Below are 18,628 nucleotides of genomic sequence, written 5' to 3' on the forward strand. Positions count from 1 at the left end.
CCATGAAATTAAAAGACGCTCACTCCTTGGAAGGAAAGTTATGACCAACCTAGATAGCATATTCAAAAGCAGAGACATTACTTTGCCAATAAAGGTATGCCTAGTCAAGGCTATGGTTTTTCCTGTGGTCATGTATGCATGTGAAAGTTGTACTGTGAAGAAAGCTGAGCACCGAAGAATTGATGCTTTTGAAGTGTGGTGTTGGAGAAGATTCTTGAGAGTCCCCTGGATTGCAAGGAGATCCAACCAGTTCATTCTAAAGGAGACCAGTCCTGGGTGTTCATTGGAAGGAATGATGCTAAAGCTGAAACGCCAGTACTTTGGCCACCTCATGTGAAGAGTTAACTCATTGGAAAAGGCTCTGATGCTGGGAGGCATTGGGGGCAAGAGGAAAGGGGACAACAGAGGATGAGATGGCTGGATGGCATCACTGACTCAATGGACGTGAGTTTGAGTGAACTCCGGGAGTTGGTGATGGACAGGGAGGCCTGGTGTGCTGCAATTCATGGGGTCGCAAAGAGTCAGACACGACTCAGCGACTGAACCGAACTGATTCTTCAGGTTTCTGCCAAAATATCATTTCCTCCAGGAAGCCTTCCTTGCTTCTCCTCCAAGAGCAGCCTATGCCTATGCTAATAGCTCAGTAGAAGACAATATCAGACACGTCAATTTTTAACCTTTCTTTTCTTTGTTTAAATAAAACTTTATTGTTAGAAAAGAAAACTGGTCAGTCTAAAATTAAATAGGTTAACCATTGCTGAAAAGCAGCTCGAGTTTTCTTAAGAATCTGTACAATGTCTGATATACACAAAGGTTGGCACCAACCAAATATATTAATTGTATTAAGTATTGAACATCTTCAATTGCACTGAAAGAACTGAATTAGGAAGTAGGAAGTGATAGTTCCATCAGGACATTAAGTCATGGAATTGGTTACCAATAATGAAAAGTCTTCTATTAGAAGAATGGAGACTATATTAAAGGCCTAATTCATTTCAAAAAACATGCCAGAAACCATGTACTTTCAGTTCAGTTCAGTTGCTCAGTCATGTCTGACTCTTTGCGACCTCATGAATTGCAGCACGCCAGGCCTCCCTGTCCATCACCAACTCCCAGAGTTCACTCAAACTCATGTCCATCGAGTCAGTGATGCCATCTAGCCATCTCATCCTCTGTCGTCCCCTTCTCCTCCTGCTCCCAACCCCTCCCAACATCATAGTCTTTTCCAATGAGTCAACTTTTCACATGAGGTGGCCAAAGTATTGGAGTTTCAGCCTCAGCATCAGTCCTTCCAATGAACACCCAGGACTGATCTCCTTTATGATGGACTGGTTGGATCTCCTTGCAGTCCAAGGGACTCTCAAGAGTCTTCTCCAACACCACACTTGAAAAGCATCAATTCTTTGGCACTCAGCCTTCTTCACAGTCCAACTCTCACATGCATACATGACCATAAGAAAAACCATAGCCTTGACTAGGCATACCTTTGTTGGCAAAGTAATATCTCTGCTTTTGAATATGCTGTCTAGGTTGGTCATAACTTTCCTTCCAAGGAGTAAGCGTCTTTTAATTTCATGGCTGCAATCACCATCTGCAGTGATTTTGGAGCCCACAAAAATAAAGTCTGACACTGTTTCCACTGTTTTCCCATCTATTTCCCATAAAGTGATGGGACCAGATGCCATGATCTTCGTTTTCTGAATGTTGAGCTTTAAGCCAACTTTTTCACTCTCCTCTTTCACTGTCATCAAGAGGTTTTTTAGTTCCTCTTCACTTTCTGCCATAAGGGTGGTGTCATCTGCATATCTGAGGTTATTGATATTTATCCCGGCAGTCTTGATTCCAGCTTGTGCTTCTTCCAGCCCAGCGTTTCTCATGATGTACTCTGCATAGAAGTTAAATAAGCAGGGTGACAATATACAGCCTTGACGTACTCCTTTTCCTATTTGGAAGCAGTCTGTTGTTCCATGTCCAGTTCTAACTGTTGCTTCCTGACCTGCATACGGGTTTCTCAAAAGGCAGGTCAGGTGGTCTGGTATTTCCATCTCTTTCACAAGTTTCCACAGTTTATTGTGATCCACACAGTCAAAGGTTTGGCATAGTCAATAAAGCAGAAATAGGTGTTTTTCTGGAACTTTCTTCCTTTTTCCATGATCCAGCAGATGTTGGCAATTTGATCTGTTTCCTCTGCCTTTTCTAAAACCAACTTGAACATCTGGAAGTTCATGGTTCACGTATTGCTGAAGCCTGGCTTGGAGAATTTTGAACATTACTTTACTGGCGTGTGAGATGAGTGCAATTGTGTGGTAGTTTGAGCATTCTTTGGCATTGCCTTCTTGGGGGACTGGAATGAAAACGGACCTTTTCCAGTCCTGTGGCCACTGCTGAGTTTTCCAAATATGCTGGCATGTTAAGTACAGCACTTTCACAGCATCATCTTTTAGGATTTGAAATAGCTCAACTGGAATTCCATCACCTCCACTAGCTGTGTTCGTAGTGATGCTTTCTACGGTCCACTTGACTTTACATTCCAGGATGTCTGGCTCTAGATGAGTCAGCACACCATTGTGATTATCTTGGTTGTAAAGATCTTCTTTGTACAGTTCTTCTGTGTATTCTTGCCACCTCTTCTTAATATCTTCTGCTTCTGTTAGGTCCATACCATTTCTGTCCTTTTATCAACCCCATCTTTGCATGAAATGTTCCCTTGGTATCTCTAATTTTCTTGAAGAGATCTCTAGTCTTTCCCATTCTGTTGTTTTCTTTTATTTCTTTGCATTGATCGCTGAGGAAGGCTTTCTTACCTCTTCTTGCTATTCTTTGGAACTCTGCATTCAGATATTATATCTTTCCTTTTCTCCTTTGTTTTTCCCTTCTCTTCTTTTCACAGCTATTTGTAAGGCCTCCACAGACAGCCATTTTGCCTTTTTGCATTTCTTTTCCATGGGGATGGTCTTGATCCCTGTCTCCTGGACAGTGTCACGAAGCTCCATCCATAGTTCATCAGGCACTCTGTCTATCAGATCTAGTCCCTTAAATCTATTTCTCACTTCCACTGTATAATCATAAGGGATTTAATTTAGGTCATACCTGAATGGTCTAGTGGTTTTCTCTACTTTCTTCAATTTAAGTCTGAATTTGGCAATAAGGAGTTCATGATCTGAGCCACAGTCAGCTCCCGGTCTTATTTTTGCTGACTGTATAGAGCTTCTCCATCTTTGGCTGCAAAGAATATAATCAATCTGATTTCGGTGTTGACCATCTGGTGATGTCCATGTGTAGACATTTACTTTACCTGCCTTATTTAACAAGAACTTATTAAGTCACTAATTTCACAGGAAACTAAGAATCAAGAGATTGAATTACGTACCTAAAAATCATCCAGTCCAGAATGATTTACACTTTCTGTAAATAGCCAAACATTTACTACCTTGGGCTTTGTATAACTACAAAGTTATTGCAAGTAAACTCTGCCACTATAGGACAATATGTAATCAAATGGGTGTGGCTATATCCAATTACAATGTTATTTACAAAAGTAGGCAGTGAGCTGGACTGAATCCACAGGTTTTGTTTTCCAACCCCTAGTGTTAGTTACTCAAATGTGTGAGACTCTGTGATGCTATGGATTGTAGACCACCAAGCTCCTCTATCCAGGAAACTCCCCAGCCAAGAATACTGGTCTGGGTTGCCATTTTCTTCTCCAGGGGATCTTCCTTCATTGCAGTCAGGTTCTTTATCATCTGAGCCACCAGGGAAGCCCAACTAACAAAAACAGCCACTGAGTTTAAGCTCAGGCTTTCTTGACCAAATGTCCACATTCTTTTTCTCCAGTATCTTCTGCCCTATGTATAAGGCAAGGCACAAGACATCAAAGTAGAGAACCGAAATAAACAGGAGAACTGTGCCTGCTCTGGGAAGCTCACAACTGAGAAGGGAGAGGACCTGTTTGTACTCAACAAAACTGAAGAAAATAAAAGCAAAGGACATAACCAACTCCCCATTTCCTCATTTCTATAAATAAGATTTCATTTTACTAATAACCTCAAAAGAACTCATATCATAAAAAACTGTTATCAAGCAGCATATATTACATAATGATCTGTGTTCCCATTTGTTTTACTAATGTAGCTAATAATAAAATTTCTCATTGGTGTGAGAATAAATTGGTAAATTTAGCTCCACTTCACCTTCAAAAATGATACCATTTTACGCAAAAGCAACATTTTAGTTAGTCTGTGCCATCAAACTTCAGGCTAAATGAATCCAATTTAACTGAGAGGAAGAACAGTTAAACTAGAGCCAGCCACAACCTGGTGTTTAACAAAATGCAGATGGCCAAGGTCAAATCACAGTTCTACCATTTACTACTGGTATGACCTCTGGCTAGTTACTTACCTACTTCCTCTGCTTTAGATATTTCACCTATAAAAGAGGAAAAAATACTACTTCCCGAAATGAGTTAATAAATGTAACAAATTTCATAAACACACAATATCAGTGGTCAACTATGTGAAAGGTTAATTGTGGTTCCAGGCTACTTAAATATAACATTGCCAGTAGATGATCTAAGTATAGCAATTTAGCAGGGAATAAAATATGTATCTGTCATTAATAATTCTCGTGTGATACAAAATGCAAGAAGTACTGGAGAAAAAAGAAAACTCTCCATAACCCCAAATCCAGGCAGCTGCTCTAAACCAAAGAGAAATTTCCCAAATTTTTAAACAATGCCAACCCAGCTGTGGAAACCAAACAAATGCTAGAGTCCTTACAGTGCCCAGAATACATACATTGTTGAAAGCAAGGTCCTGATCCCACCCTCCAAACACCTGACATCAGAGTGGACTGAATCAAACAAAAGCTAGAATACAGCTCAGACTCTGCTCAGGTACAATCAGGTTGACTTCACCTCTACTTTAAAAATCTGACAAAGGGGCACCCTCTTTCTGGAAGTAATATTAATTTCATTAGTTACAGACAAAATGTTCATCACACAATCAAAAAGAGTACAAAGTATACTAAAAGCAAGAAAATATAACATGATCAAGAAAGTAATCAATAAAATTAGAAGCAAGACAAGTAAGATATTAGAAGTACTGGATAGGGTTGAAAAAGAGTCAGACACAACTTAGCAACTAAACAGCAGCAATAGAGAGAAAATAACAACCTATTCAATTTACTCATAATTGGATTCCAAGAAGAGGGAAACAAGAATAGATGAAAATATATATATATTTGTAGAGATAATGGCAGAAAACTTTCCAAAGATGATAAAAGACATCCACAGAATCAAGATGCCTAGCAAACTGCAAGCAGATGAATACAAAGGAAACATACCTAAATACTTAACAGTCAAAACTCTGAAAACCAAATATGAAGAACATATCTTAAAAGCAGAAGAAAAAAAAAGACATATTCAGTAAACAAGTATATGAATTCCATCTGAAATCCAGCCAGAAACATTGGCAGCAAATGGCAATGAAACAATATCCATAAAATATTGAAAGAAAAAAGCTGGCAAACTAGAATTCTATTTGCAGGGAAAATATCCTTTGAAAAATAAAGATAAAAATAATCTCATAGAGACAAAAATCTAATAGAATTTGTCTCCTAAGAATCCACACTATACAACTGCTTAAAAAAAAATCTTCCAAATGAAGGAAAATGACACCAGGCTGAACCAGAAGTGGCAGGAAGGAATGAAGAACACCTAAAATGGGTTAATATAAAATAAATTTATTTACAGACTTATACTCAAAAACAGAACTAGTAAAAGAAATTGTAGGCAAAAATATTGATGAATTTAGGATAAATGGCTTGTTAACATAACATTTAAAAAAAAACAAAAGACAGGTAGAAGAGATAAATTTTGACTGTATCAAAGTTTTAAAATTCTAAAGGATAAAATATTAAATAAATTAACATAAAACAATTTAAAAATTTCCAAAACAATATTAGCCAAAAAATAATTTTTAAAAAGCTACACTTTTGAAAAACAGAAAAAAGATTCAAAGAATCTTCATTGCCAATAAATACACAAAAGATACCCAATTTCAAGAATAAAGGAAATGAAAAATGAAATAATGAGCATTAGCCTCAGATTTTTAAATCAGGAATCAATAGTTTTGGGGGTATGTGAGTTGTAACAGTGGCTTTGGACAATAATTTGGCATTATCAATCAAAATTTTAAATGAACATAAATTATGACAACCAAGCTACCTTCTTGGAATCTGCCTTAGGTAAACATTTATATCTATGCACAAGTAGGAATGTACAATGACTATTATTTCATTTCTGTTCCTAACAGAGAAAACAGTTACCTACCTCTGGGAGGAGCTGGAATGGTCAGTTACTTAGATTTATTTGTAATGTCTGAATTTTTAAATTAGCTTCAGGTTTAAAATTTAAAAGTGATGAACAATATATGCCAAATCCAACAGTTAGTTATTAAAAATTATACAATGTAATATCACATGAAAACACTAAGACATTAAATAAACTGTGACACCATTTGCGTCTCTCAAGAACATCAAAATACAGTATTAGTTTATGCACAGAAAATATCTGAAAGGCTGAATGACAAAACAGTATGAGTAGTTTTCTATTAACAATGAGATTTGAGAATTTGAGAGTGATGGGAATGGGAAACTTTCCTAACAATACTTACTACTTTCACATTAAAAAAAAAAAAGAAAACCCACAGACACACAAAGAAATTAAAACTTTTTCCATCAAATATGTGTAATTTAAATTCCCTACTTTTTTTTTACTTAAATGAATATTTTAAATGGGCATCTATGATTTCTACTAGTCTTTTAGTGTACCCGAACTTCCTTCCAACCTAACCTGAAAAGATACTAAAATTGTTTAGCCTTGCAGAACAAAATAAATAAATACAACTCCACATTGAATGCTCATTGCCAGCCCTGTTTTATTTAATGTTTATGAGCATGGCTTTTCTAGGAACAGTAACACCCATTGTAAAATCACTCACTATTATAAAGATACAGATATATTGCTAGTCAACTAATATTTCCTAAAACAAAACCAAAACATGCTGAAATTTCTGTTACAAAATGATTACTCCAATAGTGGCTGCTCCTCCTGCCTCCCAAGTACAGCTTTAAAGAACTTTTCTGTTGTGTACCCCACCCCAGAGCAGTTAAAAGCTGGATGAAAGAGTATAACTTCAGATCATATTCTGATGTTGCACCTTTCCTGCTTAGATCCTTTTCCCTCACTTAATACCATTCACAAAATCCCCTTTTAACAATACCAAGGTACTTTTAAATTTTGGTTTCATAAAAAAATCACTGCTGAGATGAACAGAGAGTATATCAATTTACAATATGGAGAGGTTTCTGTACAGCTCAGTTATTACACCATGAAAAAGAGTGTTTATAATCAAAGTGCTGACACAACATTAACAACAATGGTGGGAAAGGCACTGTTAGAATATGACTATCACAGTCGTTCATTATTTGTCCTAGAGGGAAATCATGTTCCAATGGCTCTTCTATAAAACATCAGTTAAAGAAATGCCAATACAAACATTCTCAAGCTGCCTCGTAAGGAACTCTCATTTTAGCTGACATATCCATAAGTGACACTAAAGCCAATTTTCAGTGCTATAGAAAAATTACAAGATTGAAGTATCTCCCCACACCCTTATTTATCTGACATGTTCATAACAGAAGTGCAAAACCATAAAATAGGGCTGTCTAAGCTGGGAAAACAAAGAGTAATTAATCACATTAACGGAAAACTAGCTTACAAAATGCTGATCAACAAAACATGGAAGAACCATTTCTGAAGATGGGGCTCATTTATCAGGGTTGGAGAGAGGTTGGAATCTCATGTTAGGACAGGGCTGGCATGAATTCTGAGTGATTAGGAAACTGAATGAATGAAATGAATGAATGAAAAACTTTCTTGCAGTAATCTTCTGAAAGGAAATTTCACAGGCTCCAATGAATTTTATATAAGCAAGTGAGTTCCTTAACTTAGATGCTCACACCTAATTTGTACTATAAGTGAAAACATAATCAACAAATATTGGTTAATTACCATGTTGTGTCCTAGACATTGGGCAAAAGCTATGAAAGATACACTCTTGACTGGAAGAGCAGACACACTAAATCAGTAGATTATTTATATGGTAGAGGATGTTAAGCATCATGAAAGTGGGCCATGGAGTTCTCCAGGGAAGGTGTTGGCAGCAGATGACCTTTTCTAATAGGAAAGGTCGTCAGTAAGTAACAGGAAGAAAATCTGATAAAGCTACATGGTGCTCAGTCAGTCGCTCCTTCATATCTGACTGTGATCCCATGGACTGTAGCCTGCCAGGCTCCTCTGTCCATGGAATTTTCCAGGCAAAAATAGTGAAGCAGGTTGTAATTTCCTCTTCCAAGGGATCTTTCTGACTCAGGGATTGAACCTGCATCTCTTGCATCTTCTGCACTAGCAGGCGAATTCCTTACCACCTAGGAGGCCCTTCATAAAGCTTCATAGGCTTTGAAAAAAGGTGACAGCTTGAAGCCACTGGACAGTCTGAGTACACCAAGGACATAACCTGACTTACATGTTAACTGTTAAATGTTAATATGTTAAATGTTAACTTACATGTTAAATCCCAATTGCTGTGTTGACAGTAGACAATAGTGGTTCAAGGGTAGAAGTGAGAAGAGAAGCTAGCAGATTACCACCATACCCAGGAAAGAGTTAATAAGCAGATTAAGTTTGCATTATGTCAGCTGAGGTGACTAAGAAGTGGCCAGGATTCAAGATTCATTTTAAAAGTAGACAAGATAGGATTTACTGTCAGACAGATGTGGAGTATGAGAAAAAGAAAGCATCAAGTCTATCAAGTTTTTGGCCTCAGCAGATAGAAGGCCTGGAAATAAGGAAGGCTACAGAAGAAGATCTGGAATTCAGTTCAGGAAGGGTGAATCTGAGCTGATGGACATGTGACAGGAGATGCTGTCATAAAGTTGGCCATGTAGATGAGACTGAGCTGGACATGGGAATGTCCAAGCCACCAATGACTAGATGCTGTTTACAACTATTAAAGCTATGAGATGGGATGAGATGACTAGATGGATTAGTGTGGAAAAGAAGCCCACATTTTGAACTCTGGGGAGTGAGAGGAAGTGACCAGTGAAGAGGAAAAGCAGGAGGGCAGGATTCTACAGGTCAACTGAAGACTGCTTCAAACAGGAAGCAGTGGTCAACAGAAGTGTCGAAGGAAACACAGGGCCAAATCTATGACTGAAATAAATTTAAGAAAGAAGTGGGGGAGAAGAATCGGAGAGAGTGAGTAAAGATAAGCCTTTCAGGAGTTTTACTATATTTACAGAGGCATGGAGAAATAGGGTGGAGCTTGTAGGAAGAAACAGAGGGTTTTTTGGTGTACTTGAAGATGGAAGAAATAACAGCTTGTGGGGATGATAATGAGAATCAGCTGGAGAAGAGATGTGGGTAAGAAAGGGATGAATTACTGCAATTATGGTCCTGTGTATAAAAGAGGGGATGGTGTTAGAGAGAAGCAGCGATATTATAGTTATGAAGCAGGTTGAAACCTTAAGGTCTCTACTGCTGTCTTTCCATTTCTCTATGAATATGAAGAGACTTGATGAGGTGAGAGTGAGGATGGGGGAAATATGAAGATATGAACCAGTCAGCCAAGAGAGGGGTAGAGAGAATGGATGATGAGATGCAACATGAATTATCCACACCAGTGAAGACCTACCTCCAATTACAACTGAAAGCAAGAGCAATCTGCATATTGGGTGTTTCTCCACAGCCATTCAGCTACGGGGTGCAGGTACAGAGTAGAGTTGGATTTACCAGGGTTGAGTTATACCAAGGCAGAGTATCAAAGTCAGAGAGTGGGAAGGGAGCTGAGAGTATGTGCAAAAAAACATAGCAGCTTAAGGGGAAGTAACAACAAGACGGGAGGGAGAGACTGCGAAAAGCTGGGAGCTTCACTGAATCACGTATCAGAGTGAGGTGAAAAGATTGTGGAGGCCTGGAACCTGGGGATGTGGGCTAGAGACACAGAAGGTAGTCAGAGAAAGCTGACACTGAAAATACAACATACCCAGTGGAATGCCGAACAGTTAAGAGTGTTTCAAAAGGCTGTCTATGATACCTCCTTTAGTTCTCTATTACTGCAATTACAAATTACCTCAAATGCAGTGACTTAAAACAACACAAAGTTCAGTAGGTCAGAATTCCAAAATGGGTCTCACTGGGCTAAAATCAAGGTGTCGGCCAGGTCACTCCCTTCTGGAAGCTCTCGGGGAGAATCCATTTCTTTGCCTTCTCCAGCTTTAAGGGGACCCTGTGTGCCTAGTCCTTGGTCCTCCTCCTCCACCTCCAAAGCCAGCCAGAGCAGGCCAAGCACTTCTCACATCACATCAATCTGCCCTTTTCTGTCTCCTTCCTCCTCACTTACAGGACCCTTCTGACTACACTGCATGCACCCAGGTAAACAGAATAATATCCCTATTGTAAAGTCAGTTGGTCAGCAACCTTAATGCCATCTGCTACCATAATTCCCTTTTCATGCAGTGTAACATACAGGATCCAGGGATTAGGATGTGGACATGCTGCAAGGGGACAGGGATCTCACTACAATTTAACCATTAAAATACAAGCATATAGCCATTTGTACAAAAGGACAATTATGGAAGAACAGGAAATCATACCCTACATTTCAAATTACGTCCCTTCCACCTTTTTTCTTTCTGATGCCCTTCCTTACCATAGTGTAAAAATTACCTTGAAGTGTGCAGAGAACCAGACCAGGCACACAATGGTTCAATGTTAGGAAGAAGAACTCCGATAATTTAAGAATGGCCAAAGTAATCTACATGGAACTTCAAGGTATTTACATAATAGTATTTCCAGGATCCTGAGCAAAGTACTTAAAATTATACAACACTTGGCTTTCAAGTAAAAATCCAGCTGGTTTATTCTTTCTTCCCACCATGACCTTCAGTAACAAATAGCAAAATACATGATTCCTTCATCCTGCCACTGGACTAGTTTTTGCCGTTCATAAGAAATGCATGCAAGGTATTTTTCCCACTCCATGCTTCCTGAGGATCTCTTTCCTCATTGCTAAGGAGATGCACCGTGCAGCCCAGTGACCTCGGGGCATGCACACCCTGGTGTGCAGTACAGTATGCTATGCTCCCCATAATGTCAGTCATTATTCTTCTTGACTTTACTTGTGCTCTCTGGTTGAAGCACTTAAGATTAATGAGGCATTTGTTCTCAATCAAGAAGCTGTTTATGAATATAGTCCCAGTTACAATAAGCTATGTAGACTTCTCTTTCTTTCTCTTCATTACCAGGGGGGTGGGAGGGTTGGTAGGGAGAGGACGCTGTTTATTGAGCAAAAGGGAGAAGAATTAACAGGAGAGGGAAAAAAAAAAGATTGTTGACTTTTTTAGCCTATAAGCAGTCCCTAACAGAAAAGCCTCCACATCATAACTATGCTGTCAAGAAAATTGATATCCTCCAACATGCTGTTATGTTTGGTTAAAATAAAATAATTATTACCACTCTGGCCTTTGTGAGCCAAGGTTTAAGTTTGCAGCTGTTCAGAATAATCTGCCTTCCTCGGAGGTAGAAGGTGATTCTGAACTCAAACGTGTTAGCTCAAATGTGCGAGTGTGGTCTGGCCAGCAGCTTTCAGAGACACCTCACTGGAGAGGAGCAATAGCACAAGCAAACACTTGGCTACACAGAGCCATGGTCTCTAACAAGAACACAGTCTTCCTTTTCTTTCTTTTTCACTGTTTTTACTATGTGTGAGGATCAAAGACAGCCTCTCACCACGTGGTCTTGACAGTCGTCCATGAAATGAAAAATAAAACACATCACAGGGTGCAGGAGCGTAGCCATGACCTCTCAAGGCCATAAGCCAATAAGATCTAAAAATCAATGGCTCCAATCTACAAAGCTACTTCAGAGCTCTTTGTTAAAGAAAAATGTCAACTCGGTTGTCAGTTGGGAAACTAGATCCAGGAGATCATTCAACTCTGGAAAATGTCCTCCAGGAAGAAACTAGAGTTGATAAGAAAGAGTAAGGGCACTTCTCTGCTCAACTGCCCGGTAACACTAATTATTCCATACTAAGTATAAGACCAAATAAATACACTATTAGTGTTGACTTCATTTTCAAAGTAAACAAACTGAAATCATTCAAATACATGGTTCAAAATTAGGTCAGTTATTCAGCCTTCTTTCCACTCTAAAAACAAACAACTGAGGAAAAACAAAAAAGATTCTGGGCCTGGGAATCTAGAGGCATGAGTACCACGAGTCTGGGCTCTCTTACCATATAGAATGCAGAGCCTGGGCAAAGGACTTACTCTCTCAAACCCCTGACTTAGTATCTGTAAAATGAGACTTCTGAGATAGATCAAGAAATGTACAGTCTCTGTCAGCATTAAATTTTTTGGAAGCTAGGAAAATTGGAAGCTAGTATCCTTGCTACTTAAAGTAGATTATATTTAGATCAACAACTATTCTGAATTTGTAAGTCAAAAATTTTTAAATGGAACTACTTTTTTTTCTTTTTTAAACACAAGACTTCTAAGAGCCAAATGATGGGCAATTCTAACATCTATTATCAGTACCACCATTTTTTCTTTTTTTGGCAGTGCTGTGTGGCATGTGGGATCGTAGTTCCCCAAACAGGGACTGAAGCCATGTTCCCTGCATTGAGAGCATGGGGTCAATCACTGGACTGCCAGGTTAAGTTCCTATAACACTAATCTTATCTAAGGAGTGGGACAGGAGAAATAATGGTTGTATTATGGAATATGGTAAAATCATTCTCAACGACATATATTTTCTTTAGTGATCACCATCCTAAGAGAACTCCCATGTCAGAGAGAGAGAAGAGAAAGCACTGCCTTCAGATTTAACAGGGGGACTTCATGGGTCCCAAAGATGACCTACCAACTTTCCAAGAAGTTAATCAGTTTTACCTGAGCCTTAACAGTTGAGATTTAAGAGTACGGTATATTCCAGGATTAAGAGTTCAGATAAACAAATACTTTTGAACAAGTGAAAAGACTTTTTTTTTTTTTTTTAGTTCACAAGCTTTAGCAACATTATGGGGGTGGGTGGTTGAAAGACCACTACCTCAGGTACTTCCAGATTTTAACTTGGTGATTATGACTCATGAAGAGAAAACACTTCACTTTCTTTCAAAAGCCAAAACAATAGCTATGTCTAAGCCTTGGAGGGCATGAATTGCAACCATTACTCAATCTATAGATGCCACTTATTTACAATCAAGCAATAAGAATAAATAAACAGACACTAAAATGTTTTTAATCACTGCAATTGTATATTCCACTCTTTGTAAGAAGAAAGAAAATGCTAATACCAAATGATCATCAAGGTACAGCTTGCTCATATCTTTTACTCCATTAAAAAAACAAATAAACAAATAAGCAAAATAAAGTGAAAAGATATGTGACCAAGGTGAAAACTTATTTCGTATTTACTTTTTGATTTCTTAAAACTATTTTGAAGAAAAAAAAGCAGAATGCTATCTATGCTGTTTATAATATATAATGCAACTTTGTTATTGTACAGAGAATAAATGCTCTTAAATAAATAATAAATGTGTGACAAGAATACAGAGAAATACTGTACAAGAAGGTCTTAATGACCCGGATAATCATGATGGTGTGATCACTCACCTAAAGCCAGATATCCTGGAGGGTGAAGTCAAGTGAGCCTTAGGAAGCATTGCCACGAACAAGCTAGTGAGGGTGGTGGAATCCCAGATGAGCTATTTCAAATCCTAAAAAATGATGCTGCTAAAGTGCTGCATTCAATGTGCCAGCAAATTTGGAAACTCAGCAGTGACCACAGAACTGGAAAAGGCCAGTTTTCATTCCAATCCCAAGAAGGGCAAGGCCAAACAATGTTCAATCTGCCGTACAGTAGAGGTCATTTCATATGTTAGCAAGGTAATGCTCAAAATCCTTCAAGCTAGACTTCAACAGGATGTGAACCAAGAACTTCCAGATGTACAAGCTTGATTTAGAAAAGGCAGAGGAACCAGAGGTCAAATTGCCAACATCCATTGGATCACAGAAAAAGTAAGGGAATTTCAGAAAAACATCTACTTCTGCTTCACTGACTACAATAAGCTTTTAACTGTGTGGATTACAATAATCTACACCTTACCTGAGAAGGTGGTCTGTTATACCTGTCTCCTGAGAAACCTGTATACAGATCAAGAGGCAATAGTTAGAACCAGACATGGAACAAAAGACTGGTTCAAAATTGGGAAAGGAGTACGTCAAGGCTGTATATTGTCACCTGCTTATTTAATTTATATGCAGAGTACATCAAGCAAAATTTTGGGCTGGGTGAAGCACAAACTGGAGTCAAGATTGCATGACAAAGGACCATATAGTCAAAGCTATGGTTTTTCCATTGGTCATGTATGGAGGTAAGAGTTAGACCATAAAGAAGACTGAGCACCGAAGAATTGATGCTTTTGAACTGTGGTGGTGGAAAGGACCCTTGAGAGTCCCTTGGAGAGCAAGGAGATCAAACCAGTCCATCCTAAAGGATATTATTGGATATTCATTGGAAGGACTGATGCTGAAGCTGAAGTTCCAGTACCTTAGCCGCCTGATGCAAAGAGCCAACCCACTGGAAAAGACCCTGATGCTGGGAAAGATTGAGGGCAGGAGGACAAGCAGGTGACAGAGGATGAGATGGTTGGATGGCATCACCAATTCAATGGACATGAGTTTGAGCAAACTCCAAGAGACACTGAAGGACAGGGAAGCCCAGAGTACATCCTGGATAGGGAAGTCCTAATTATATGGGGTGGCAAAGAGTTGGACATGACTAAATGACTAAACTACAACAGCAACCTAGTTTACTATTTCATTATACAGAATTTTTTTAAGGTTTTTTTTTTTTAACTTTTTCATTTTAAAATGTACCTTTTCATACCATGGCATTATCTATTCAAGAATATGCAACTGTGTATTCTGCTGTATTACATTCAAATAAACATATTTAAACAAATTCTTCTAAATTAAGAGTAAAGGGATATATTGAAATAAAAAGAAATCCAGAAGACAATACATAACGCATAATATGCATTATCCAGAAGATAATGCATATTGCATAATCCAAATAAAATTACAGTAAGGCCTTGAAGTCACTTTTTTTAAAAAATGAAAGTTTCCTTGAGCATATAAAAATTACACTGATCCAGCCAATAATTACCAATGTCACTTCAACTCCTGTACTTTTCTGTAACTCATCACCTTTGACCAGGTTAAGAAGTACAGAAACAAATTTAGATTTCATGAAGGTGCCCAATTCTTAAGGAAAACTAATTAAAGCAAAATGGAAATACAAAACAACACAGAATCAAAGGATTTCCAGGTCAGAAGAGGCCTTAGATAGTTGTCTCTAATCGAACCTTCTCATTACATTGCTTTTAAATCTTCCTCTAATTAAGATTTTAGATTTCAGGTATGTGAGTTACTATGTCTACCCTGCCTTGCCCTGCAAGAATTATATAAGGTAATTTAAAAAGCTCCCTAGTAAGACATAGCACAAAAGACACTGGAAATTTTCACTGACACTGAAAAACAAGAGCACTGGCTTAAAGCTACCATGGACAGAAGACTGACAACTCATGATTTGTCAAAGTCATAAACCTGAGTATGACACAACTTTCCATGATATAAATTACCAATTTTCCCATGCAACTTCCACTCCCATTTACACCACTAAAACAAAACCTCACATTCCCCCTACCTCAAAAGAAACATCTAAATTTCCTGGAGAGAAACAACCACCAAAGAGCTATACTATCCCTAAAGTTTAACCTCTTAACCTGCTTATAGTTTATTCTTTAGAGTTCAATAATATAAATCTTTTAGAAGATAGCATAGAAAATCCTTCTGTAGTTATTAGCATACTACCTCTTAATACTCTACAGAGTATTAAGCACATGAATTATTACTGTTTAGGATAAAAGTATTCAGATTATCAGTTCAATCCACACATTTAACTAACATCCTCCTTCATAACTAGAAGTGAAGCTCTAACACAGAATTCAGGTATTTCACAGAAATACTCAGAATTAAAAAAAATTTTTCAAAGTAGGAATAAAAAAGAAAATGGTGGGGGGAAAAAACCTTGAAAGAAAGCAATACATATTCAGCATTTTTACAGTGCGAATATTATGTTTTTAATTAGTGGTAACTTACTCACTATAAAATGGAAGCTGATGAACGGATTAGACATAAACTCTAGTAATTTAGGTCAAAAGTAATCAGATACAAATTAATATTCAAAATAACTAGAAACACATTCCAGAATCAGAGTGTTGACATTCAACACCTAAAAACAGAACTTGGTAATGTTTAGAATATGCTCTAAAGTGCTACTATAATGAAGGAGTACAAACTGCTCCAAAATGAATCACATAGTCACAAAAGAGCTGGAAACAAAACAGAGCTGAAAATAAAACATTCTAATAAAGCTGGGTTATAAGCTTAACATTTATTACATAAATGTAACATTTATTACATAAATGCATGTACAGCTTCCACACAGGTCTATTTATCTGAGCAGTACTGAAATACGACAAACAGGCACAGAGCAATGATATTTAATTAGAACTATGAGAGCTATAACCTTATGTCACAAAAGACAGGTATTTGGGGAATTTAACTGTTTCATTTTGTTTCACTTGAATTTGGGCATAGAGCCAGGATTCTATAATCCAAGTTAGGGTGTAATTCAAAATTTGTAAGTTATCTTTTTCTCTACTACATATAGTTAAGGCTGCAATATAGTCTTTTGTTTCTTATTTTAATTGATACAAGTGGATAAAGTAAAAAAAAAAGAATCAAATCAAATCAAATCAAATCAAAAAAAAAAGCAAAATCAAATACACTGAGGACTAAACCAAGACTTCGGGAAATGATGAGAATGCTGAAGGTCACAGATAAAGGCTCTGTAAGTTCAGAAATGATCCAACAGTACACCAGGTATTAGGAGTATTATAGAGAAATGAGACAAAGTTCTGGTCTTCAGTTACTGAAAAGCTAGCAGAGCAGTTTGGCCCACATGACTTCCATTCCTTAGAACTGGTAAATAAAAAGACAGCTGGTCTGTGAACACTAATTCCGGCACATCTGCAACTACCAACCCCAACTACCTGTTAATGTATGACTTCAGTTAGTTAGCTAGTTATTCATTTATTTATGGCCTGGATTTGCTGAAATAAACCTTATGATGCCTTTACTTTGAAAGTGTAAATAATTGATACTTACTTATATGATATAGTTACTATTATAGTTTCCCTCTTTTTCTCCTGTTTTATTGAAATATAATTGACTTATTGTATAAGTTTAAGTTGTACAATGTGATAACATGATATATCTCTATATTGAGAAATCATCACCATAATAAGGTTAGTTAACACATCCATCACTTCACATTAAATACCTTTGTTGTGTGTGTGTGTGTGTGTGGTGAGAACATTTAAGATCTACTTTCTTGGCAACTTTCAAGTATCTAATTAAGCACTGTTAACTATAGTCATCATGCCGTACATTACACACTCAGAATGTATTTGTAATTGAAGTGTGTACTCTTTGACACCTTCACTCATTTCCCTCGTTCCCCCAGCCCATGGCAATTACCAAAATATGCTCTGTATCTATGAGCTCAGGTTTGTATTTCTGTTGTTGTTGCTTTGCCTTTTTTTTTTTTAATTCCACATGTAAATGGAAAGCATACAGTGTTTGTATATTTCTGACTTATTCCACTTAGAATAACACCCTCCAGTTTCACCCAAGTTGTAACAAAACAATAGAATTTCCTTTTTTTATGGAGGAATAATAATCATTGTACGTATGTGTGCATGTGTGAATGTGTTTGTGTGTGTGTGTATAGAGACACTTTTTTTTATCCATTTGTCCATCAACAGGTGCTCTTTTTAACCTTTAATTTTTATTTTTTGATCTTTAAAAAATAGAACTATCACATACGATTCCCACACACACCTTATGAAAATAAATATAAGGTGTTTCAGGTACCCTCTTCTTACCTGTAAGATTTTCAAAGCAATAATCATTAAAGGAAATATAATTAACTGAAACAATCACATTTGTTGTATAAACACATATCTCAAGTAAAATATGTTACTGGAGTCATTTGTATTCATGATGAATAAGCCTTACTTTCACAAACTATGTTTAAAACAGAAAATCCCAGGAAACACTTAGTAATCAGAGTTAGTGAACTAAAAGCCAGGATTGAAATATCATTTGACTTCAGCCGCACTGTTAGATTTCTATTAGGTTCTTTTAGAGCTTCCATCCAAAAGGAGATCCAATGCTCCTCTGGAACCTAAAACTGACAGTATTAGATTGGTTCCTAAGAAGACAGGTCTAAGTGTACTTCCCAAATGCAACCATTCCAGCCACAAAACCCAAAGAATCATACTTAAGTGCTTAGTAAAATATAAATATTGCAACACTCAATGCCATACTAAATAAGGATGTTAAAGCCAGAATATATCAGTTACTTCTCTGCAATGCTTAA

The 18,628-nt window shown here is 37.4% G+C and overlaps 1 protein-coding gene across 25 annotated transcripts in view; it reads right to left on the reverse strand.

Moving 5' to 3' along the window:
* The window catches only part of KDM4C (lysine demethylase 4C), a 405,440-nt gene that overhangs the window by 132,428 nt on the left and 254,384 nt on the right, over positions 1–18,628 (reverse strand). The window contains exon 16 of one of the 25 annotated variants that reach the window (XM_055578113.1): positions 9,674–18,439. The exons of the other annotated variants lie outside the window; for them this stretch is intronic. Coding sequence (XP_055434088.1) covers positions 18,434–18,439 — 6 coding nt within the window. The 3' untranslated portion in view covers positions 9,674–18,433. Of the gene's footprint in view, positions 1–9,673; positions 18,440–18,628 lie in introns of those variants that run through there. 25 annotated transcript variants of the gene reach the window in all.

Source organism: Bubalus kerabau, chromosome 4 (genome assembly GCF_029407905.1).
Source record: "Bubalus kerabau isolate K-KA32 ecotype Philippines breed swamp buffalo chromosome 4, PCC_UOA_SB_1v2, whole genome shotgun sequence".
NCBI classification, from domain to species: domain Eukaryota; kingdom Metazoa; phylum Chordata; class Mammalia; order Artiodactyla; family Bovidae; genus Bubalus; species Bubalus kerabau.